This window comes from Chenopodium album, chromosome 17, assembly GCF_948465745.1.
Source record: "Chenopodium album chromosome 17, dcCheAlbu1.1, whole genome shotgun sequence".
Taxonomy (NCBI): domain Eukaryota; kingdom Viridiplantae; phylum Streptophyta; class Magnoliopsida; order Caryophyllales; family Amaranthaceae; genus Chenopodium; species Chenopodium album.
In genome coordinates this window covers 34,379,417-34,405,892 of record NC_137850.1, presented here as the reverse complement: position 1 = coordinate 34,405,892, position 26,476 = coordinate 34,379,417, and the positions used below count along the sequence as shown (strand labels likewise).

At 35.3% G+C, this 26,476-nt stretch overlaps 1 protein-coding gene across 1 annotated transcript; it reads right to left on the bottom strand.

Annotated features, from left to right (window-relative positions):
* Positions 1-13,188: 13,188 nt before the first annotated feature.
* On the bottom strand, positions 13,189-23,305 carry LOC145587819 (uncharacterized). The gene is made up of 18 exons (XM_081644497.1): positions 22,424-23,305; positions 22,212-22,295; positions 21,232-21,436; positions 21,025-21,133; positions 20,094-20,186; positions 19,881-19,962; positions 19,449-19,508; positions 19,303-19,355; positions 18,313-18,479; positions 16,633-16,846; positions 15,823-15,880; positions 15,684-15,740; positions 15,324-15,569; positions 14,440-14,504; positions 14,289-14,345; positions 14,116-14,209; positions 13,684-13,824; positions 13,189-13,607 (listed from the first exon to the last, which is right to left on the bottom strand). The coding sequence occupies exons 1-18, from the start codon at positions 22,901-22,903 to the stop codon at positions 13,521-13,523; spliced, it is 2,352 nt and encodes a 783-aa protein (XP_081500623.1). The 5' UTR covers positions 22,904-23,305; the 3' UTR covers positions 13,189-13,520.
* Positions 23,306-26,476: the final 3,171 nt, after the last annotated feature.

The following is a 26,476-nucleotide window of genomic DNA, read 5'->3' as shown; positions in this document are numbered from 1 at the left end:
CCATTGTCTTGTTGCGCACACTAACATTGACACAAATCTAATCTAGTCATGCATAACCATAACCGAAGGCAAGTTTATTAAACAAATCACTATATCAAGGCATTACCTTCGAATATTTCCACGTAGGACCCGCAACTGAACGACAATTCAGCTTCTTCATAACACTTCAAAAAAATTAGCATAAAATTAGAAACATAACCACTCAATGACTTAGGTGATGATATAAAACAATAGGAAGCGGTATGTACCTATTCAGTAGGTTATTCACTAGCAACTTCCTTGGTGGCCAGATACGAGCCGAGTCAAAGTAGTAGATTGTGTTATTGGAAACACAAATCACCATAAGGCTCCAATGAAGACTACATATATATTAAAGCAAATATCAATCCATCAATTGTTATACGTCAACATTTATACTTAACAAACAACTTAAGAGTGACATATTTAAACTTACTCCTCAAAGCAATGGGCTAATATGAACTTGTTTCCAGCACGCATTGATTCTCTAAAACCCCGCTCAAGGTAATCTACCACATCACGAGGGTTATGTAAGCATTTGGTTACGGAGGTCTGCTCGGGGCATAACCACCCAACTACTGTCTCACCATCGGGTTTACTACTTAGGAGCTCCTGTAGTGACCTTCAAGAAAGTAATGTGGGCAAATAATTACTATTTGTATTGTTTTGGTACGAAAATATCAAAAATACAATATGATTAGAAATAGTCGCATTAATTTACCTCATGAAAGTCTGAATGATGGAAATGTTAGGCATGGAATCGGTTAGAAATTTCGTCACATCCTCTCTAGAAATGTATACGATCGCATCCTCATCGTAGTGGAACAATGCCTTAGGCAAGTTGACTTGAATATGTGTACCCGTAGGCAACTCACTAACGCGGTTGTGAAGAAAAGTACATGCTTTCGAAAGTGACTTAAGGACATCGGCTTCTACCGGTGGATTACAAGAAGCTCTTGAACTCTTCTTCGACACTTGTCCTTATTCCATGTTCGGAGGACCTTCTTCCTTGGATTTTGGCTTCTCCACCTTCTTCCTTTTAGCGGACTGATTTTCCTTTGTAATCTAGTTACATAAAAGAACATGGTCATTGCACAAAGCACATGGTAATCTAGTTACATACAAGTAGTGTATACTTACCCCTCCTACCAACCTCAGCCGATCACGTGGCCATTGCACAAAGCTACCGGTCGCATCACGCAGCTTAAAAAAATCATATTCCTCTCTAGGCACCGGTAGTGGTAAGTCCTCAAACCCAGCAACTATAGAATCGATCCCGACCGAGATATAGTGGGTGCTAGTATTAGACTTAAAATGGACCTTGTCAAAAGGTTGTGCACTACCATACCCCACCAATTGCAACTGTCCATCCTTTTTTCCTCGGGGTGAAGAAGCTCACAAGGCGTCTCTTCCTACATATTTGATTAGGACTTAGGACATAAGTTATGAAATAACAAACGAAAGCCTAACAGAAGCAAAGTTGATTAGGTACCGAAGTTTACCTTAACATTTGGGAAAGGTTCAGGCATCGGATTTGCTCTCTTCATTGACTCTGCATCCATAGGACTAGGAACCTGCAAAAGTAAAATAATTAAGCATGCAAAAGACCTCGTTTTACCAACTTCATATGACGTAATTTGTCCTTGTACTGAAATTACCTCTCTCTCAACTATTGGATCGTCCTCGAGGCCTCCTGGGTGACTACATGAGTCCACTGGGGTACTCGAGGGTAATGGCAAAATCAGCAAGTTCATGTGCTTCAGAATGGCATTGAATTGACTTTGCATCTGTTCTTGCAGCTCTGCGTGTATCTCCGCCTTAATTGATTCCTTTTCCTTCTCATCAATACGATGTGGCGAATTAACACTTGATCTGCTTTTTCTTGATCTGGTGTATTTTGAACCCATCACCTTCTCCCACCCTAGTTGTTTCCCGCCAGAACCAATTACTCGCCCAGGGTGGTATGGTTTTCCCAAAGCTAAGGTGAAAGGATCTTTTTCAATGCTTGGAGTGAGCTTGCCTTCAATCACTTCCGATGTATGCTCGAGCTGTAACAACACAAAAAGTTATCGGATCTTAGTAAGATGTACTTTACAAGAATATAAAATTAATAAGTAGTAAAGTTTGCTTACAAGTGCATCTGCTACTACTTTTGTATCCGGCTGCATGACATACTTGCCGGTTTTCTTGTCGATCCCATGCATAGCACACCACCAGTCAATTGCACGATTTACCAAAGTTGTGACCATGGAAGAAAGTGGTTTCTCAGATGATGACATTATGGATTCGGGGTATAGACCCGCTTTGATCCACTTTGGTCTACACTCCGCAAATGTCTTACAACCCATATGATGGCTATACAATTTCTTCCCGGCATTGATTCTAGCTTGTTCGCTTTTTTCCTACACATTCAGAAATATATGTTAGCATCAGTCTTTGTAGTAAACAAAAATTCAATAGCCTACTCTAGTGATAAATAAAAAAATACAAGTGCAGTTCTAGTGGAAGATTTTTCCATAAACTTCTCCCAGTCCTTCACCGTTATTTGTGGATATAAATCCCACGGTTTCTTATCAAGTTTCTCCTCTTCTTCAGCAGCAGTCACATTTTTCTTTGGACTTTTCCTTCTATTCTTATGGATCCATCTCGTTCTCAAGTAACTTTTGAAGTTTTTGAATCTCTCTTGTACAAAAATGTCAAAGCACTTTCTCTTGGCTGGCTCATCAGGAATATGGAACAGACTCTGTAATAGGCGCAAACATCCACGTTAGGCAAGGGAAAAAAATCACATTTAATTAAAAAAAAAGGCGAATCGAGGCAGCAGCAGCAGCCCAGGAAAATGCAGCACCCAGGCTGCTGCCCAGGCAGCTGCAGTAACCCTAGCAGCTGCAGCAGCCCATGCAGCTGCAGCACCCAAGCTGTTGCCCAGGCAGCTACACCAACCCAGGTAGCAGCCTAGGCAGCTGAACCAGCCCAGGCTGTTGCAGCACTCATGCACCAGCCTAGGCAGCTGCAACACCCAGGCTGTTGCCCAGGCAACTGTACCAGCCCAGGTAGCAGCCCAGGCAGCTACAACACCCAGGCAGCTGCACCAGCCCAGGCAGTAGCCTAGGCAACTGTAGCACCCAGGCTGCTGCCCAGGCAGCTGCACCAGTCTAGGCAGCAGCCCAGGCAGCTGCAGCACCCAGGCTGCACCAGCCCAGGCAGCAGCCTAGGCAGCTGAACCAGCCCAGGCAGCAGCCTAGGCAGCTGAACCAGCCCAAGCTGCTGCATGCAGCAGGCCTCGGGTTATGCTCGTGCGTTTTATGTGCGGGTTATGCGCTATGATTCTAAGCCCGTACACATCTTCGGGTCCTCACGTACGCATCTTTGCCATAGTGATCAAGGTACACGTTCGGTGTGTCATCGATACAAATGGGACATGCTTTATGCCCTTTGTTCTTGTACCCGGACAAGTTGCCATATGCGGGAAAATCATTGATGGTCCACGTAAGGGCAGCACGCAATAGAAACATCTCGTTCTTATGGGCATCAAAAACGGTAACACCTTCGTTCCACATCTTTCTCAAATCATCAATAAGGGGCTCAAGGTAAACATCAATGTCGTTTCTAGGTTGCCTTGGCCCCGTTATCAAAGTGAAAGCATTATGTATTTCCATTTCATGCACAACTACGGAGGCAAGTTGTAAATCACTAAAAGTACCGGCCATGTGCTATGTTTGGTACTAAGAGTGCCAAATGGATTCATACCGTCCGTGCACAACCCAAGCCTTAAATTTCTAACTTCACCACCAAATGCCCTAAACTTCATATCGATGTTCTTCCATTGTGGAGAGTCAGCAGGATGCTTCAAAAAACCATTTTTCTTTCTTCCCTCAACATGCCATCTCAAGTTCTTAGCATCTTTTGGTATTGAAAATAGACGCTTTAACCTTAGAATAATAGGAAGATACCACAACACCTTGGCAGGAGGTCCTTTCATACAAGCATTGCAGCTTGATCGCTTATAACGCGACTTACCGCAACGTGGACACTCCTCCAACTCTTCATATTCATTTCGATACAGAACACAATCATTAGGACATGCATGTATCTTCTTATACTCCAAACCAAATGGACACATGAGTTTCTTTGCATAATAGTAGGAATTAGGAAGTTCATTCCCATCTGGCAACATATCACATAACGCAGTCAACAAAGAAGTGAAACTAGTGTCACTCCAATTATGCTTAGACTTAATGTTAAAAAGTGTAAGCACGGCTGAGAGTTTTGTGTATTTTTTGGACCTAGGATACAAAGGCTTTTTGGCAGCCTCTGATAATGACTCAAATACATCAGCCATGATGGTATCAACACTATCGACCCTTGTGACATTATTACAATTGATACAAGGACAATAAAGGTAATTGACACCCGTTTTGAGCTGATACTGTGAAGCACTCTTGCAAAACTCTTGAACCCCATTAAAAAATTCCAATGTATCACGTCTACCATACATCCAACCGCGATCCATTGACGTTTTGAATTGCCTTTAAACATACCAACACATTTCAAACAATGTATAAATGTAACATATATTATGTCAATCAAAGTACATAGCATATATATCATTCATATCGCGTAAAAATGAATGCTCCCAAAAGGTTCTTATCACTCCAACCTAACCCATCCTTGAACGTCTAATCTCACTAGTGAATTTATGTCAACTTTTAAATTTTAAGAAAAATCCGGCAGCATTTTCCCCCAGTTCTCCAAGTACACAATGTAGGTAATAACTTACCTACATATGTACCCAGAGAACATGGTGAGAAAATGATAAGCCGAGATATTCCTTAAAATCGAAAAAGAGACATACATTCACTACCTAAGTGAGATTAAACGTCCAAGAACAGTCCCAACCGGGGACTATTCAAGACTTTATCCTATTGAGAAAGACTCGAACAGGTATCTAGGCAAATGACGATGCAAGCATTCAATAATTTGCATTTATTTGACATTCAACAATACATAAGTCCATTCATTTATATAGTGCTAATAATTAAATTAACCTACCTACAATCAAACTAAGGTTACTTATATAGCAATCCATTATATTTATCCATTATAATTTACTAACCACATTTAACAAACTAAAATGTTAACTAATATATATTCTATTCAAAAATTTCACTTTAAAGCTACTCAAATTCAAACTATATATATATATATACACATACATATATATATATATATATATATATATATATATATATATATATATATATATATATATATATATATATATATATATATATATATATATATATATATATATATATATATATATATATATATATATAACATTTAAACAATTAAAGTAACAATTAACATTATCGAATATACAAACAAATAATAAAACAATTAAAATAAAATTGTGTTAACGACTTGAAACCCTAACTTTAAATTTTGGAATAAACAAACAATTAATACAAATTAATACATATGAAACTAAAATTTAGCAAGAACTCACCCTAACTTGAGAGTGAGAAAGAGAAAGATTGAGGGATGAGGATGACAGTTGGAGGGAGAGAGAGAGACAGAGAGTTGTGGTGTGTGTTGGGCTCGGTTCACCACCACCCACTGCACCCACGAACACCGCCAGCAACAAGGAGCAGCAACCACCACAACCCACGAGCAGCCTCGAGCAGGAGCCACAACCCACGAACCCATGCGCGAGCAGCCTCGAGCCCTAGCCACCCACAAACACCCTCGAAACAGCTTCTATGGAAACAAAATTAAAAAAAAAATTAAAAACCAAGTGAATAGAGTGGTGGTGGTGGTGGCCGGAATCTAGAAGAAGTGAGAACAGAGGGTAAGGAGTGAGACAGAGAGAAGGAGTGAAGGCGGGAGAACAAAATTTTTGGGCAATTGTGTTAAGTGAGACAGTAGAGAGGTAGAAGAGGGAAAGCCCGCTTTTTTTAAAAAAAATTGGCAAGCGGTTGGGGTTGAACCGCTTGCCAATTTAACTAATGGTAAGCGGTTCAACCCCAAACCGCTTGCCATTAGTTAAATGGCAAGCGGTTCGCGCCAAAACCGCTTGCCAATTCATAAAGAATTTTTTTTTAAAAAAATAGGTAAATGGCAAGCGGATTTTTAAAACCGCTTGCCAATTGGAGCTTCCCATCACATTTATTCTACTAATGTATGCATCGGTTTAAAAACTTATTCCTACAATGTTGTCCACGTAGGATTGGTTAGAGCTTCATAATTTTTTTTAATTTCTAGTTCAACATAGAACCGCTAACGGCGATAGCGGTTCTATATATTAAAACCGCTAACACCGTTAGCGGTTCTAATAATTAAATAATATCACATTTTAATTTCTTTTTCACTTCCTTTTGTCTATTAGAACCTCTAACAGTGTTAGCAGTTTTAATGTATCACCGTTATCGGTTCTATGTTGAAACAAAAAAAAAATTACGAAACTCTATCCAATCCTACGTGGACAACATCATGGGAATAAGTTCATAAACTAATGCATATAGGGAATAAATTTTCCTTTAAGCAATTTTTAGGGAAATCGTTCGATAATTTATTGAAAACTAAGCAGTTACTTTTTCACTGTCTACTTCGTTATTTATTTCGATGTACCTCTAATCGAAATTAAACATGGACATCGTGCCGTGCCGGGCTGCCGCGGGCTGTGCTTGGCCATGCCTAGGGGTGACTCGTGCCAGGCCGTGCCATGCCTGCTTCTCGGCGGCTGTGCCTGCTTCTCAGCGGGTCGTGCCGTGCCAATTTTTGGCACACCCCAGCCCACGGCACGACACGGCCCACGTGCCTGGCGGGTCGTGCCGTGCCGGGCAGCGGGCCAGCCCAGTATATTAATTTTATTTTTATTTTTTTTAATATATATATATATATATATATATATTTTAACAACTTTAAAATTGAGTTTATATAAATAATTTTATCAATTTATGTTTATGTTTTTGTATTATTATATTACTCCGTATTATTTAGCAAAAAACAACAATGCATATAATTAAAAAAATTTACGAGTGTGATAAGCCGATAACACAAAAATTGATGAATAACTTTTGTTATTATATGCCGGTACGATAAATCGATAATACAATAATTTGTAATGATAATTAAAAATCGTACAATAATTGGTGAATAACTTCATTTTATTATACGGAATACGTGACGGGCCATGCCTGGCTGGCTGCTTGCCGTGCTGGGTTGTGCCACATACCGTGTTGGTGGGCCGTGCCGGCGTGCCGTCCCACGGGCCGAAGACCGTGCTGCCTGTTGTGCCCGTGCTAATTTTTAAAATATTTGTTCATGGCACGGCCCACGGCCAACAACTGGCCCGCCGTGCCGTGCCGGGCCCGTGCCGTCACGGCCCATGCCCACCTTTAATCGAAATAAAGGAGTTGCTCAAGGAGAACGTCTTAGGAGTTACTACCCCTCGTTTAATTGCTTGGTTATTTTGTAATTTTTGGCCCTTTTAGCCCCCTTTTGCAAAAAAAAAAAAAAAAAAAAAAAAAAAAGTGTCTACTTCATTACACCCCTAATTTCAATAACACATAATTATCTTATTGTAATTACTTACATTCGATGTAACCAATTGGTAGTTGCTACAGTGGTGATTAGGACTGCAATTGATAGGGAGGACCCGTGTTCGATCCCCTGCAACAACAATTGGGAGGGGACTGGAATCTAACCACCCAGAACTGATCCCCGAATCTAGATTAGCTCAAAGGGTGAACCGAGTAGAACACAAAAAAAACTTACATTCAATGTAAAGACTAATGCATATTTGACACCAACCCTAGGCATTGGGACGAGCCGGATAACACACCTTTTGGTTTATGAATAGTAGCGTGTTGCAAAAAAGCAAACAGGATATCAAATTTGATTTATATCCAAGTCTTCCAAGATGTGGCTAAAATATTACGCTCGTTATCACCACAAACTTATTACAACTCTCCTCTTTTACCAAAGGTTGAGACTGGTTGTAGCCACAAAATGGCAATGACTAGCGGAGTCAATCATACTTCCTTCATTCTTTTTTAGTCAACTACTTTTTTTCTACGCAAACTATTAGGTGCGTCCACCCGCACCCAACAGTTTGTACGTGTAACACCCTAGAAATTCCTTTCTTTTAAAATACCTGTTTCGCCCTGTTTAAAACTTTAAATAGGAATATCTAAGACATTACCGCCACCGTGAAAATGATTAAGGCAACTATCAAAGACACACAGCAGAAGACTAATTTGAAAACCATTCAAAACAAGTCAACTTGAAAAGTCAATCAACGAAAGTAAAGTCAACGAAGTAAAATAAATTCAACCTATAACTTGGAACCATTACAGGCCCTTATTAAAAACCAAAACTGAACTCAAAACTCTTCTCGTTAGTCACGTATAATAATCAAGTCATATATAATTAAAGCAATAAACACATCATATACTTATAGAAACTAGCATGATTCGCTCTTCACTCATGCCCATTCATGAAAATTCTTCATCACCTGAAATGCTTATCTCTACCTATTTCCACTATTCTCCATTAAAAATGGGTCATCATAGGGCCAAAATAAAGACAAGGCCAACAAACATACAAAACATACAATCAGCAAAGCTGAGTACATAAGCGTAAATATCACACTAGCATACAATTCCCTATCAATACACAACTTACCTCGTTGCACCTGTTTTTCAAACTTACAACAATCAATAAAAGTTCTTACTAGACACTAAATAATTTATTTAGCGTTGATTACGTTTCGAACGGGTTTCCCACTAACCTCCCCCCAATAAATTGAGGTTACTGACACGGGAGCTAACCGTGCCAGCATCAAAAACCACTCGTAAGTGGCGAAATTCTTGCGCATAATAATAATAAAAGGAATGTACAGCGTCCTGTACTCTAATAGAAGTTATGGTTAAATATAAAACCCCATAACTTCCCCCATAAGTTCATACTCAAGGTATATACGTTCCAAGAGTTTTGGTGCGTAATCTTTTTCACTTTACGTTATTTACAGATTATTAAATTCATTGATGACTCTTAAACCACAATCATTCAATCAACAATAATTAATCAAACAATTCAATATACCATATTAATTCTTGAATAATTAGTGACCATATAATATTAAATGTTGAACCCTTTTTAATTCTACTTCGGTGTCAAGGACACCTTAAACGCATGAAGCGCCACAAATCCTATCCCTCAGTGTTAAAAACACCTTAAGTGCACTAAGGCACCAACATACAATTTATTCCTCGTGTACATAGACACTTATATAGGTCCTTCCTCATGCTTAAAGCATTAATAAAAATTATATGAACCATAATAAAATTCCTTTTCAATATTTTTAACCAAATTAAACATTTAGTCTAATTAAGCATGCTCTCTAACATGCCACAAATAAATATGTGGTTCATAAACAATATTCCAAACCATAATTTTTCCATCCAATAATCCATCACAATTAAATCATGCTTCATAATCCAATCACCAACAAAATCCAATTCATAATTTCCAATCCAAACCTAGCATGATACTACTTGTAATTAATCAAACACATTTAGTATGCTACTACATCAACATAATTATGCTAAGTACGCGAACGTACCTTGTATACGATCTTAATATCACCACAATTAATAAAAATCGCTCACTTCAAAGTCTCCTACAATTTAAAATTATAGAAGAGTATTAAAATCCACTCTGCACAAATTTCCAGCAATATATACTATTATAAAACCCCTCATAATTTATTTACAATATGCTGAAATTATATTTAAAACATCATACTTTAATCCCAATTAATGGGTAATTAAAATTCCTTAAAGAAACTTGATTTTTAATGCTTTACCAAAAATTCCAGCACCATATTTTAATTAAAACTTGCTGTAATTTAGTCTTAAAATACTTTAATCAAAGGTTTACACCATTATATATCATAATCCTTCAATAATTTATAAATCAAGAACTTAGGGTTTCAAAAATTGGGGCTTTTTAGTTAAAAACATAATCTGAAAATTAATTAACATAATACTTATAATCAAACATCAAAAATCAAATCCCAAAACTCATAATTAACAATTAGATTTAAGCATAGATTAGTTTTTAACAATAAAGATTAAATTTTTTTTTTTTTACATTCGAAAAAGGGGAGGAAGAAGGCAACGACAGCCACCACACCGGCTGCCAGCGCCGGTGGCCGCCTGCTGCCGGTGGTCGACAGTGGTGGTGGGAGGAGCAGTCGAAAAAAAAAAAAAGAAAAGGGGAAGGGGAAAAAGGAGAAAGAAAAAGAAAAAGAAAAGAAAAATAAAGGGAAAAGGGAGAGAAGTTTACCTTGGGTTTTCTCCACTCTGGGCAAAATTGATTTGCCTCATATGTGGGATATTTATACCCCTTCTCTAGAAACCCTTCTCCCAAAACTTTCCTCTTTTAATTTTCCTAATCTCTTCACTAATAAAACTTTACTTAAAATAAAACTTTCCTAAATTAAACCCCAACTTAATTAAAATAATTAATTAAATAAACTTTCCTTTTATAAAATATTTCCAAACTTATTAAATAAATAACTAAAATACTTTAAATAAGACATTTCAATTCAATTAAATACTTCTCAAAATACTTATTTTAAATAAAATACGTATAAAAATACAAGGTATTACAGTACAGCTAGGAGATATCGGGAGCAGCAGTGGTGGAGGTGGAGGTCGCAATTGCCGGAAAAATCACCGGGAAACTCCGTATCCATTGCAACGAAGGAGTAATTGTCGATCAAAGAACGAATCAACAAAAACTTAGATTCAAGATTATCATACCTCATCTTAATCGATTGAACTAATCGAATTTTTAGGGTTCTTCAATCTTCACTTCTTCAATCAAGAGAGTAGTGTTTCCTTGGAGAAGTGTACTTCGGCTGCGATTTTGTGGACTGTGGTGGGCTGCGATTTTCTGGTGGTGCTGCGATATTGTGGTGGTGGGCTGCGAGTTATGTCGGTGGGCTTCAATCTGTGGTGGGTGCGGTGGGTTCAGTGAACGGCGACAGCACAAACGGCGAGGAGAGGCTCGGTGGCCGGACAAATTTCTCGAGGAGGAAAGGGAAGTGGCGTGAGGACTTGCTAATGCTAACAGGAGAAAGAAAGCAAGAGAGGTAGAAGAAGAGGAGGAAAGAGGAGAGGGAAGAAACAAAAATATTTTGTAATTTTATATACTTTGTATATAAGCCAATAAGTGTAACATATCAGCCAATTGATGTTTGATATCAGTCATTATTATGGACATATTAGACATCAATAAAAGCGTATCAGCCAACAAAAGATACATATTAGCCAATAAAAGGTACTTATCATCCAAGAGACGGAACATATCAGCTAACAAATGAAGCATATCAACCAACAAAAGGATGAAATCAGCAAACAAAAGCAACAGGTAAGCCAACAAAATAAACACATCAGCCAACATAATGAAACATATGAGCCAATAATTAAAATATACATATCAGCCAACTAAAGAAACATATAAGCCAAATGATGTCTGATATCAGCCAACAAAAGGAAAAAAAAAAAAAAAAAAAAACATATTAGCCAGTAAAAGGAATATATAAGCCAACACAAAAATCATATCAGCCAACACAAAAACCATAGCAGCCAACACATGAAACATATCAGCAAACTAGTAAAATATATCAGCAAAATCTCCCGCACCAAATAGTTCGTGCGTCCATTCGCACGCAATACCTTCTCTTTTTTTATATATAATTTGTACATGTTGATAACTAGAGATATTAATTTAAAATTACACATTTGGAAAATGAGATTAGAAAAACGTGTCAACTAAAAAAATGGAGGAATTAGTTTAAAGTAGTTTCAAAATTATTTTCCCTCAATTCTATTTTAATTTACAGTATCTGTTTAATTCATGACACTATTCACAATTCTAATTTGACCCGCTTTAATTGTTTATTATATAGTCATATGAGATTTTGTTGTATCAAATTTGGTTCAATTATTTTTTAAATATATATATTTTTATTTAATTTTATTTTTGATGATTAGAGATATTAGTTAATGAATTTATGGGCTTTTAAAAGTGGTAAAATAAAATGTTTCAATAAAAAAAGAACAAAGGAAATTAGAATTAGGTCGTGTTTCTTAAAAAAAAAAAAAGAATTAGGACATGTTCTTTTCACCTTATTTTTGCCGAATTTAAATTAGTTTACCAAACTTAATTTATTTTTATTGCTTAAAGCTTTTTTTTTTACTGCTCTCTATTACTTTTGTTCCTTTTTTTTTTTTTTTTTTGTTCCTTAATGTTATTGATGTTTACTTATTAAAACTTATTTTTAATGAACTTAAATTTTTTACTAAACTAAAACTATTAAATTTAAATTCTTTTTTTACTAATTATTATTTGAATAAGTCAAAGAGAACATGATCTTAGTTCATATGATGTGGTGTTTAAAGTGATTTTTTTAGGACAACACCACTAATTTAAATTTTTTTTTTTTTTTTTTAAATTCGACTTTAACGGGGCGTTTGGTTCGCAGAGTGGTATACATCTGGAATCAGGAATAGGGTTAAGGTAGTATCAGGTTGGAACTTGATACTTAATACCATGTGTTTGGTTCAATTCTGGAATAAAATACCATCCCCTTAATTTCATATATTTGATACCTAAGGGAATGGAATGAGCCAAACCCACCTTTCCCCCAGGGTTTCTAAACCCCATACCTCATGGGTTCGAGGTATGGGTTTAAAAATCACATTTTTTACAACCAAACATATGGTATGGGTTTTGGTCATTCTAAACCCATACCTAATACCTGTAATCCGCGAACCAAACGCCTCCTAAGATAGAAAGTAATAAAAAATAAAATAAAAAAAAAAAAAAAACATTTTTTCTCAACTATGGTAGAGTTCTTAACTCTTCATCTTCAATCAACCAAAAATCTTGCATTTGCAAAATTTTTAGTAGTTTTTTAGCCTTGATACTCTCTCAAGCAAACAACTCTAATCAGAGATTCGAGTTAGTTAAAGCCCTTTTTTTTTTTCCTCCAAACCTCTCTTAGCCAAACAATCCCTAAACCTCTACGGCTTTTCCCACTACAAACAGATCCAAATATCAACAGCAAAATGCAGTGGATCATGAAGCTTGTGCTTACTGAAAATAACACAATTTTAACCTTTGACATAAAAGAAGAATAATATATACATATTTGCAACAAAATGTGTTCTAACAGCTGCTGTAAGTTAATTCCACAAGCAAACTGCACTAATCAAAATCCTACGCTTATATATATATATATCTTTCAAAACTTCCTGATTCTCACTACTAGAGATTTCAGTTCTATTTCTGTATATGTATGGAAAACCAAAAGATCCATTCTTCCTATTTCACCGATATTTATCCTGTCTGTACAATGTCAAAAGCAATATACTTTGAACAAAAAGCCCTTCCTTTTTGGTCCACAAGCAACCTTTCTCAACACCTCAGGTTTCGGACCTAGGCACCAGCTTATGCAGCATTGAGGTTCCATCAAAAATCATCAGGGCATAATACTTTTTCAAATCATCGAACTGTAAAAGGCAGAATAAGCAAATGATAAGTTAGATGGCACCAAAAAAACACATGTATTAAGATTTGAGAACAAACCTCTTCTTGTGGCATCTCAATGAAACCGAATTTGTTCACCCACAATGATCTTGTCTCCTCAGCAGCTGGAAGTAAAATGCGCTGTACACCCAAATCTTTAAACAATCTTTCCATACATGAATACAAGCATTGGAAGTAACCCTGCATTAATCAAATAGTTAGTTCAGTACATAGCAGATACTATAAAACACAATAGCCATCAGCCCAAAATAAACATATAGTTCACACATTTGACATCACTCAAACCATGACTTTTACTTATAATAATCATCACAAAACAATTACCCAGTAATCTTTAATAGAAGTAACCAAATGAGAAATTTGACTTACATCGAGTATGATAAAGACAAGTATAGCTTTTGTGAGAAGACAAATGACTAGAAGGAATAGAGGAAGTAGTTGTGCATTTCAAAATAAGAAACATAAGCTAACCTTTCCAACAAAATCCTTACTCGTTGCAACTAAGGGAACTTCAACCACCTCCTTCCCAAATACACGGAAAACAGCACATGAGACAATTATTGAGCTGCAGAATGAGGCAAGTGTAAGCAATTTCAGGAGAAAGATCAATGAGTTAACCCCAAAATGAAAAAGGAAATACTAACTTCACAGTAATCACTGCACAGCACATTCCTCCAAATTCATTTTCCTTCAAATTCCTCCTGCCAAAACAAAAATAAGTTGCATGAATGACTCTTGATTCACGTTGGGGATGAGCTGGGAGATGACCATCAAAGAGAAGATAAATTCACTTACCCATAAACCATATGCGGGATAAGATCTTGCTTCAGTTCACCATATCGGATTGGATCAAATTGCTCCTAAGAAATATTTAAAGATACAGCAATAAGACTTAAGTGATCTATCACTAATCACAAAGGATATTGTCAAGCAGTACAATGATGCTCACAACTTTAACAGGAGAAAAGGAAAATGCCGATCTATTTCACAGGGAAAGTGACCACTTCGGATGGGACAGGAAATTATTGATGCATGGTATAATTTCTCATTGGAGCTACTACACAGTCAAATCAAAAAGCCCGTTTACCAACATAGAAACCAGCCAATTTTTTCAAGTAATTCCATTCAAAGTTTAGACAGGTTGGCAAAACCACAATAGATAGAAATGCGTAATCAGAAGCTTTTTCCATACCCCAGATCTGTGGACCACATACCCCATTGAGATTTGGGATTATGTTAGGCCAGATCCCCTCATCTTAGAATGCATACCACTAGCTATGACATATTCTAGCTGTGACAGATAAATCTCATCAGGCGATCTATAGGGAACATCATTATCAACTATGAGCAACAACTATACCATGTGAAAGTAAAACCTTGACAAGAGTAGTGATAGCTCATTATTATAATACAGTATTGGTTAACAAAGCACATATAGCATATAGGTTCCAACAATCTGAAGCCTGCTAAGATGAATGCAATTCCACCTCTCTACAGAGCATCCACTACAAGGATTAATATAAAGTTGGGGAATGGCATATGGGCTTAACCGCTTAAGTATCAGAATGCATCATATGAATATGCCGCAACTTGAAAAAACAGAGGCAAAGAGCAGAAATAATATCTTAAAGTGTAAAGAAAGGACATATGGGAAAGAGCAAGAGAAAAAGACAACTCACATGGAACACAGAAACAGCCTTAGAAAGAAATGGTCTTATCTCATCAAGACATGACTTTCCCCCATTAAAAACCCTCCATGTTACTTCCAGATCGTCTGTATTTGAATCTTTCTCAATGAACTTTTTCTTTACCACATCAATGAGATGATCTGGTAGCCTTTGCTCACCTTCCTCTATCAACTTCTTGAGAGAAGAATTGATACTTTCACAGTCGGAGCAACAAAACCAATTCCCGACAGGTAACTCCTGCAACAAGAGCCATACTAACAATCTTAGCCCAAGGTAACTTTATAGTATGCACACACAATAATCCTTCAAGGTTTTCATTATTAGAAAAAGAGGAAAAGTTATGATGCGGACCTTTAAGTCATGCATTTTGTGATTCCTCATACAGCCTACATGATATTCTTTTTCACACTGTAAAAAGCACGTTTATTGACAGTTAGTTCCACTAGCTTTAACAAAACCATACAAGAGTTATAAATTAAGAAATAAATACCTGGTCACATATTATGACAGTACGCGGTCCAAACCCTGATTTACAAAAATCTTGAACACTGCATATGAAGAAAAAAATATAACTCCATGTATCGTTTACATACATCTATATTTGTATTCCATGAAGTTTTATACATTAACGATGGCATGATTAAAATGAAGGCCTATCTAACATAAACATTTACACAGCAAAAGCAACTTGTCAGCATAGATTGTCGACCTTTCACAGCTCAACCTCATCTAAATATATCACGATGATGAAAAATAGACTTAAGGTCCTCAACAACTATGAATCCCAAGGTTTTTGAATTCATTAATCTTATGTAATCCAGTAAATACACAGAAGGATGATAAATATTAAGTAGTAGTAATTTTACAATGGCACCTCAACCCATGTTTCTATACATTGGAACAGGGTTCTAGACTTCTAGCTTTCTATTTAACTACAAATCCTGGAGTTAATGAATTCATAAATCTTATGTAAGACAGGAATTATCTAGTTTGTTTTTATTCCACCACCTCAACCCACATTACTATACATTGGAAGAAGGTTCTATGTGCTTATTAAGCACCATGAGAGATACTCCCTTTATTTAGAACTAGCATACATCACAATATCATACAAGAATCAACCATATACATTGGAACAGGGTTCTATGTGCTTATTAAGCACCATGAAAGATTCTCCCTTTCTCTAGAACTACCGTAAGGTACAATATCATACAAGAATTACAACCATCTACACGACTATAAACTTGACGATATACAGACGAGCTAAAAACTAAGGACAGCAAGAGTTCAACGTTTTTACCTGCATAATGTACAGCCACCACTATCTTGAGTATTAAGGGTCTTAACAATCCTAATGCAGCGATTAGTAATCTGTTCAATTGGGTCAACTCCAGGGATCCGACCAGCTGCTATAGCATTCGGATTGCGCTCCGCAAATTTCTCCTTCTGGAAATTATCCTCACAATACTTGCAATACCATTTATCTTGTGGAACTCTAGGTATAGAGAGGCATTCTGAGAGTAAATAATACAGAATCACCAGTCAGGCAGAAAGTGTATACAAATGCACACGGTAGAAAATTTCCAACTTTTGAAGAAATCCTACATTTCTACAACAGAAACTGAACAAGGTTTTTACGAAAAAAAAATTAATAAAAAAAAGTAAACATACAGCAGAACATCAAAGCAAAGAGCAGCAAAAAACCCCCCTATAGCTCTCTACTTACATGATTACATTGATCCGGTTTAACATTACAACAAAATACACACCTCTACATCAGGACAAGAGTTCCACTTCAATGCCACTGCCAGTTCTCTCTAAACCTGATATCAATTAATTAATTTGGAGCAAGTCTACCTGATGCTAATTATAATCCTAAGTCCTAACTCATAGTTTCTGCAGATCAACCAACTAAGCACAGTTAATACTGCAGAATATGAGTAGCATTTGCACATTTTTCATTCAGTTATGTTTTCAGAGTATATCATAGATAAATGCATTATAAACACTACAATAATAATTAAGAAAGAAATAGCACATCAGCGCTGCAGTTTGTGATTAAAAAACACATTACTGGTCATTGTAAGAAAAATTGCAGAAAATTGTTTATTATTATTTTTTATTTGTTACTTTTTAACATTACATGATGCAAATACTCTTAAAACTCATTCTACTCTTATCAGCTTATCAGCAGTTTGACATGTAAAGCAAGGGCACTATACTGTAGAAAACCAAATATTAAGATCTTATCGAAAACATAAAACTGAACAAAAGCATAATAGAATAGCTATAGTACTGGATCCTAATAAGATGTTTTTCTCCATAGATCCTTTTCAGAAAAGCTTCAGAGGAAGCAGAGAACAACGATACAGCTGTTGGTAATATAAAAAGATAAAAAGACAATCTAAACCCCATACAGGTAAGTAGGTAACAATACCAACAGTATGATGATAAAAGAGATATACAAGTGATATCACCTTCAAAAAAGGAAATGATAAACCTAAAGTCTTCTACTCTTCTAAACTAAAACTATTAACACTGATGCCCTTACATGAAAGAAAACAAACTAGCAACAATTATAAAAAGTATTCTTTGTCTAGCATCTTCAGAAAAAAACAGAGATACATAAAATTTTGATTTGAAGCAAAAATTTACTCAAAACTAACCATTGTATGGCACTGACATTAAATCGTACCTCTAGCTTAAATAACTACAGAAACTCATCACTTTAGGCAAAAATCCATAATTTGAAACTCAAAGCTGCTGCACAACTCATCACAACTTCAAGAACAATGTATAATCAGTTTTCCGGTCAATCATTCTCCTAAATTTTCCTTCAACCTAACATTCTACTCAATCAAAATTTTCCCTAATTATATTCACTACTTGAACTTCAACATAATGAGGGAAAAACAACCAGAACATCCCCAAATAAGTAGCAAAACAAGCATGTTCTTATTATTAAACATACACAGCTAACCTATATGAAATGCCCTTGGACAACCATCACAACATAGTAGATTCCCTGAACTATGGCAGACACTGCATAGGTCATCATTATCATCTGTTGAGAACTGGCTTGCTCTTGATAAAGTGAGTGACAATTCATGAAGAGATGCACCATTCGAAGTGTATATATTGAGGTAACTGTCAGAAGAATATACAAAATCAACATATGTAGGAAAAAAGATGCTAACAGACTAGGAAAAATATAACATATTTATAAGCCAAATATGGTTCCATTTTGATGCGTACAGATTTACGTTAAAACTGTCTTAACACCTATTGATTAAAAACACATGTAAACAGGTTTCCAAAAGAAAAGACAGCAGCAATAAAATCTTTGCATAATGTTTCATGAAGGGGTCGATGCCTGAAGCAATTTCTTTAATCCTCTTCTGTCCATAATCATATAACTTCAACATTTCTTTTGGGCGATGTTTCACTAAGGGGTCCAGGCTTCTGCAGTAATTTCTTTAGTACTCCCTGTCCCCAGAGGAATACCCGTTTCTTTTAATAATAAAATATATATATTAGTTAAAATTGGTTAGGGTAAGAACATAAATAAAGAGATAAGTCTAAATGGAATATCCTTTGTGTGACAGAGAGAGCAGAGCTTTAGAAAAATATAATTGCACTCTAACTCGATTATACCAAAAGTAAATAAATAAAGTCTAGTAGCATGTGGATTTGTGGAAATGCAGTGGGAATGTTCCAAAATAGTGAACACTCTATCTTAATAGTTAAATAATTTAAATTTCAATTCTGGCTTTACATGATCAAGAAGTAAGAGACTCCAGGTGTAAGTGCTTGATTCAGTAAAGAAATTCATTTATCCAATCTGTCATTCTGCATATGGCAGGGCTCAATAGATGTATGCCTCAAAAGTAGAGAAAGAGAGAGAGAGAGAGAGAGAGCCCACAGAAAACAGTACCAGTGAAAGAAACATATAAAATCTACATATACTTACGGCTTCCTGCGAGAAGGAAAACCAGCATGTGCCTCAAATTGGGATGGGCTAACCTGTCCATAAATTATAAATAAATAAAATATGAGTATACAAAGTTCTATCCTAGGTATACAACTACACATGTAAACCAAAAGAAGAGAAAGTACCTCTGTCTTGCAGCAGTAACAGAAAATTCCAGAATTTTGCTTGTAGCCAGACAAAACCTTCTGTTCAGCAAAGAAGCAACAGCTCAGGAAACATAAATATCCTTTCAAAATAATAGACTCAAATTGAACATCAAAAAGAATCATGCATTGAGTCTATTGAGAAGCGTCTTATAAATAATCGCGTCAGTGTGGTCTCTGTAAAAAACTTATAGATAACCATCTTTACATAGATTTTACTAACACAGATACAGAATAACTCATGGTGAAAACTAAAAGTAAATCACATATGGCCCATTACTCTGAAGCAAAGGGACTAATGGAGAATATATATATATATATATATATATATATATATATATATATATATATATATATATATATATATATATATATATATATATTATATTATAAGCTTCATCCAAATCAACTGACCTCTCCACGAACATAGTATCCCAATTCTGTACCATCAGGCAAAAAATCATCCTGGAATACCAATTTATGCAACCGCAAGTCCCTAGATGGAAAAAAAAAAAAAAAAAAAAAAAAAAAAAAGAAACAAATAACACAGGCAACAAGTCAACAGATCAATCTTTTGACAATAAGGAAGTCAAATGGATGGCTATCAATAAAACAGAGTACACTCACTTAAGGGTTATCTTGCCCTGACTTTTAGTTGATTGCAAGCTGGTTTTTGAGACATGACTAGAAGAATTCTGCTGTGAAACAGGCTGGCCATATCTGGAAATGTAAAGAAAAACCTCAGTACACAGAAACATATGTATTGGCAAAAAAAAAAAATTCTCAGTTCACAAAAATTAGTTAAAAGTAGCTTGTGTACATCATTCAAGCTAGAGTGCACACATCAAGACAATATTTTTTTACAAAAAAAAAACAGTATATACAAATCAAATGCCAAATTATTAATGTTACTAGCTTTAGAAAAAGGTATGCTGCTGAACATGCGAAAGTTTGAAGTTGGATGCTGTACAACTTATAATGCAAGTAAACTAATAAAGTATTCTACCAATTAATAAATACATAAAATTTATGTCCAGTGCTAGGATTTTCATTCTCATTAGCACAATATGTATTTCATAATTTCTTTCATTGTACATGCTTTACAACATTCTTAATCAGCACTCACAGTCCATACACAGTAAAATCTCTGAGATTGGCACGGGGAGGCTGGATGAATTAGATCTCAACTTAAACAATTCAATCTCAGATCTTTGTAAAGACAGTGAAACACAGTTGAGAACATGAAAAAGACAGTTTGAATCATTATATAATCCCAAGATATTATGATTAATTATCAGGGGATGGAGGCCTAGTGTTTTATGACTTTCATCTTGATTCCCCATTGCCAAAAAAAAAAAAAAAAAAAAAAAAAAAAAAAAAAAAAAAAGATAGAGAGAGAGATAAGTATCAAGACACAATCCTGCTCTAATGAAATGTACACAATACGCATGAACTCCAAAAAAGGATATCAGAATTTTATCAATTACAAATTTACTCTTATAAAATACACAAAAGGCAAAAAATCCTATGTGAAACCAAATGCTTTAGTCCAGCATACCTTTCATCAGTGTTAATGCCTCGAATTGGGGTCATATGAGAAGCTTCCAAATCTGAGCAGGAGCTGCAAAGCAGCGCCATTCTTCCAATACTAGCATCAGAGATAGGTTCTGGAAGGGAAGATTATTCCAATTTCAATCAAATTCTATAACAATTCTCAATATAGAGAAGTAGAAAATGTTATACAATAATAAAACTCCAAATATACCTTTGCATTCCACACAAAATGCAATTTTCTTCTCAGTTGAAGAACTAATTGCATTTTGGATCGAGACTTCTAGATACTTCAGGTTGGCATTCTTGCACACAGTCAAAATGTCCCGGAGGCTCTTTCCGTTATCCAAATATATGTACTCTGGTGGACGTTTATTTGAGCTACCCGCATGCAATTCGAACTGATTTGGCGTTACAACCTACATAATATTCATAATTCATTAACCACAGGAGAATAAAGGATTTAACAATCGATCAACACCCATAAATAGTGATCAAATGGCCAAAAGAGTAACAGCATTATTGCACACAACAGTAATGCACTATGCAAAGCTAGGTAATCATTAATCAAAGCACAAATCTCAATTTCACAATTAACTTGCAATTTACTGTTCTGAACATCATAAAATACAGAGGGTTGTTTTTAATTAAGATACAAATCCCAATCAAAAGTCTCACTGATCATCAAATACAAGATTAATTTACATTTCAAGCCACTTAAAAGTAAGTTCATCAAACATTATCCAAATTATTCTAACAACATACGATGATATGAGTATACATAAATAACATAATCCAACACATGCAATTTATGTTACACAAATTGGGTACTCTGTCTGACATGGGTACTTTTCCAAGTGTCAACTCAGCTATATAGGCCCAAATGAGATGCGGAGGTGTCCATACCATTTCCAAGTGTCATCGAATCAGCTATTTCATATGCAGTACTTTGTAATAAATTACATAGTTTTGGCCCAATTGTGGTGGGGAGGTATCCATAATCCATATCAGGGTTTCGAGTATCCGGCATGAGTACTTGAGGTGAAATGTAGAGTCTAAGTTACATAATAGGCAGAATATGCCCAGCACAAATATACTCTACACGAGTACTTGAAGTGAAATGTCTAGTCCGAGTAACATAACATGCAGAATATTTTCAAAGTAATTAAATAAATAAAGTACACACCAACTTACTTGAATGCCCTTGCAATCATCACAGAAACACAAAATTCCACACCCTCTTATAATTCCAGCAAGCCCTTTATCCGGCGGAAATTTCTGTCAAAACCACACCAAAATTAATCAAAATTACATCATTTCAAGCATCAAAAATACCAAAATATTCTGCAATCAATTGTTTTTTCTACCTATTTTTTTCAATTTTTCTGGGTGTTTAGCAAAATTACCTTACTACTTCGAATGTACTTAACAGATAAACCCTCCAACAACCCAGTTTCAAGAAGCTCCTTCAATTTCTTAGGAACCTTCTTGGTTACATTACTACCTTCATCCTCAACAATGGCGTCACTCTCATTTCCATTTCCATTGACTTTCCCATTCCCTCTCCTTTGACTCTCCACATTTTGACGACGATTACACTCGTCATCACTCACCACATCCACAACATCACTCTCCGCCTCATCCTCACTCTCCATTAATCGAGGAGATGACGTCATCTTCCTCATCCTTCCCAATGGTTTCTTCTTCATCTTCTTCACAACCTGCAACTCGTTCACCTCAGTCACAGGACTCTTCCGAACTCGAGTTCGACTCAGTAACCCAGAAATCTCGTTTTGCGATTTCAAAGCAAATTGAAACTCTCGCTTATGCCCTGCTCTAATCTTCGATAAAACCACGAATTCACCTCCTTCTTCAACAATCGCCATTGTTAACCGAGATAATTCCTTCAAAAATTCAGCAAAAATCCAACGACAATTGATTTAGGGATTTTAGGAACCCTAGAAAAATTGAGGAGAGAGAAAATTGAGGATTTGTATTGAAGAAATGAATGTGAGTTGGAAGAGAAAGTTGAGTCTTAGCTAAGAAGGCTGAACGATTTGCTGTCTTTAACTATTTATGGGTTTAGTGAATTTGATGATTTTACCCCTAAGGATAGAGATGAAGGATTGGATATATTTGAATGAATGTGAAGTAATTTGAAGGTGTTATAAGGGGTATTTTCGGGATTTGGTGATATTAAGGGGGATTGTGGTGAAATTTTTTGGGGGAAAATATATTTTGGGGAGGAATTTGAAACGTCCGGAAAGTTCGTAGGCGCAGAAAGTGAACAATTGGGAGAGGAGAGAGAACAGGATGGTGAGCTGGGGTCAAATATGGGTGGGTTTTGTTCTTTCGTGTTGCCTGTTTGGATTGTTTGTTTCATCTTAAATTGACTTCGGGTTTTTTTTTAAGAGTTTGATTTTAATAAATTTAAATAAAATATGTTTGGAAAACTTATATAGAGTACATTTTTTCAAACAATTTTTGAGTTAAGTTAAAATACGGTTCTTCAATTTTGATATTTATAACATTTTAGTCCCTCAACTTTCAAATGAAGCAAAATGGTCCCTCAACTACCAATGATTCAATAACTCACTTTTTAGGTACAAATTAGCTGATTAAGCATAATTTAGGAATCTTGATGCACATGTGGCAACAAATTTAATGATTTTAAATGCAAAGTTCAGGGACCTTCAACTGATGAGTTGACATTAATTAAGTTAGAAATGAAGTTTAGGGACTTATAGAGTGAGGTGGCTAATGTAATTATTATAGACTAAAGTTTAGGGACACATGGTGCTCCCATACAAGAGTGATTATAAGTTTTAACCCATCAGTGTAATTTAGTTCGATTAAACTAATTTAATTTCAACTAAACCAATTTAATTTTAGTAAAATTTATTTACTTTGTAAAAATATACAAGTGAGATAATTTAAGCTAAATGTGAATTTATAGTCACACATTTAGTTAATAATCTAAGGCAATTCCACTCTCCTAGAAATTAACATAAGAAAAAAGAAAAAAAAAAGAGGAAAATCCTTAAAATTGTCTCACATAAAACCCAAAAAAATTGAAAATCATTTAGAACACACACGCAAAAAAAAAAAAATCCTTGAAACTGACACACAAAAACCCAAAAAATTAAAAACCTTTTGGAACATAAACTCATGAAAAATAAATTGCCAATTATGAGAAAAGTGGGGTGGTATTATTTTTAATCTAGTTTCACAATTTTATTTTGGGTTTATCTTACTCACTCACTTTGAAAATACATTACATTTTTTAGTTTTATTTATTTTTATTTAAATTTATTTTGGTGTGTGAAATATATAGACCTGGCAAATGGGTCATTCAGGTCGGGTCTGGGTCGGGTCACTTTCGGGTCAGGTTATTTTGGGTCAGCTAACATTCAGGTTGGGTATGGGTCAGGTCTGGTCGATTCGGGTTTCGGATCAACTTCGGGTTAGGTATCGGGTCGAGTTCGGGTTGGGTCAATTTCGGGTCGGGTATGTTCGGGTCACGTTAATTTCGGGTCATATTCGAGTCAGGTCAAAATGTGGACGGGTCATGTTCGAGTTGTTTCATTTGTAAATCAAGCTCAAATCAATAATTTTATACAGAGTATATAGTTTGTTATTGTTATAATAAAAAACTATCAATTCAATTTAAAAGCTTAGCTACAATTGAAGATGAACAATTTCAGTTATTTTTGGTACAAGACATTTTAAGTTCAATTATAAGGTAATTTTAGTTCGGCATATTTTGGGTATCGAGTCTGTTCGGGTCAATTCGGGTATCGGGTCTGTTTGGGTCAATTTCGAGTCCGGTCAACTTTGGGTCGGGTCAGTTCGGGTGTCGGGTCAAGATCGGGTCAACTCCATTTTCGGGTCGGGTATGGGTCGGGTCGAGTTAATTTCGGGTTTCGGGTCAATTTCGGGTCATGGGTCGGGTCATTCGGGTTGGGTCATCGGGTCTGGGTCAAGATTGCCAGGTCTAGAAATATATAAGGGGTTAGGCATTAGGAGTTAGGATTTGAGGATATGTGGTTAATGAGTTTAGTTGGGATATATTGTAAAAAAAATTGATTACCAAAAAATGGTAGGAAGTACAGGAATGATTAAAAAAAATATATAAAATATATCATGATTATCAATTTTTATTCTTGTCAACTCACTTTATAAATATTTGGTTAAAAAAAACTCACTTTATTAATCCCTAAGCTTTTGTTTATATTTAATTTAATTAATTGACTTGTGATCTAACAAGTCCCTAAACTTTTGTTTGAAAAAAACAAGTGTAGTCCCTAAACTTTTGTTGACTCGGCGGTGGAAGTCCTTGAACTTTGGCTTAGTTGACATTGACATTCCTAAACTTTGCTGACTAGGAAGTTCCTCCACCAGAAATGGTGAGCCAAGGGTGGTTGAGGGACCTTTTTACCTCATTTCAAAGATAAGGGACCAAAAGTGCTACTAATGGCAAAGTTAAGGGACCATATTTTAGCTTAACTCAACAATTCTTAGACAAAAAAAAAAAAAAAAAAAAAAAGTCAATTTCTAAGTACTAAGTGAAAATTTATGTAATTTCATTATTTCAATTATTAAATTTAGAATTTTTTTTTTTTTTTTTTTTTTTTGAAAACAAATTATTAAGTTTAGATGATTTCAAATAAAATAAAATAACAACAATAAGTTCATATAAATTAATAACGAAGATAAAATAAGAGAGAATTTAACATGTGTTTTTTCATATTATTTTAATCTTATTTTATATTATTTCACAAAAATTTGATAAAATAAGTTCAGATCTTTAGACAAAATGAAATAAATTAAAATAATCTCAAACAATTTTTTTTTGTAAAAAAAACCTCACACTAATAACACATTAGTGTCCTCTTAAACCTAGAATTTTCTCAGCAAACCCCGTTGCCACCTACCAAATTGTTTTTCTATGAGTCCTCTCATAATTCCCTAAATTTTATTAGTGAGTCATCGCCACTTACCAAATTGTCTCTCTGTGAGCCTTTTCAGGATTCTCAAATGACTAACATTGGAATTTAACACCTTGCAAATCATAAGTGAGGGTTATAGTTGCCAATTCTATTAAAGATTAAAGATTTATGTGATAAACAACTTTTTTTTCAATAGTTATTAAAAAAATTGTTTGAATCGATTTAAGGGCCTGTTCTCATTGACTGAACTGAACTGAATTGAATATTTTATAAGAGAAGGAAATTAGGAACTGAACTGAACTAAACTTAACTTAACTTATAGAGCTGAATTGAACTGAAAATAAACGTATGAGAACAAACCCTAAATTAACCTTTTTTACAATACAAATCCAAATTCATGGTTTATCATGTTATTCCTCATACTCTAGCTTTTGATTAAAGCCTAAAATTGGTCTATATACTCTCAAGATGAAGTTGAGGTGAAGCCTCAACTTTTGATCACTCACTGAA

Bases quoted from the DNA above. Each gene is read 5' to 3' on its own strand.
- LOC145587819 (XM_081644497.1), bottom strand. From the start codon at position 22,903: ATGGCGATTGTTGAAGAAGGAGGTGAATTCGTGGTTTTATCGAAGATT. The intron at 21,437-22,211 runs GTAAGTTGGTGT...AATATTATGTAG, and splicing joins ATGATTGCAAGGGCATTCAA to GTTGTAACGCCAAATCAGTT. The intron at 20,187-21,024 runs GTATGCTGGACT...TTACATTTCCAG, and splicing joins GGCATTAACACTGATGAAAG to ATATGGCCAGCCTGTTTCAC.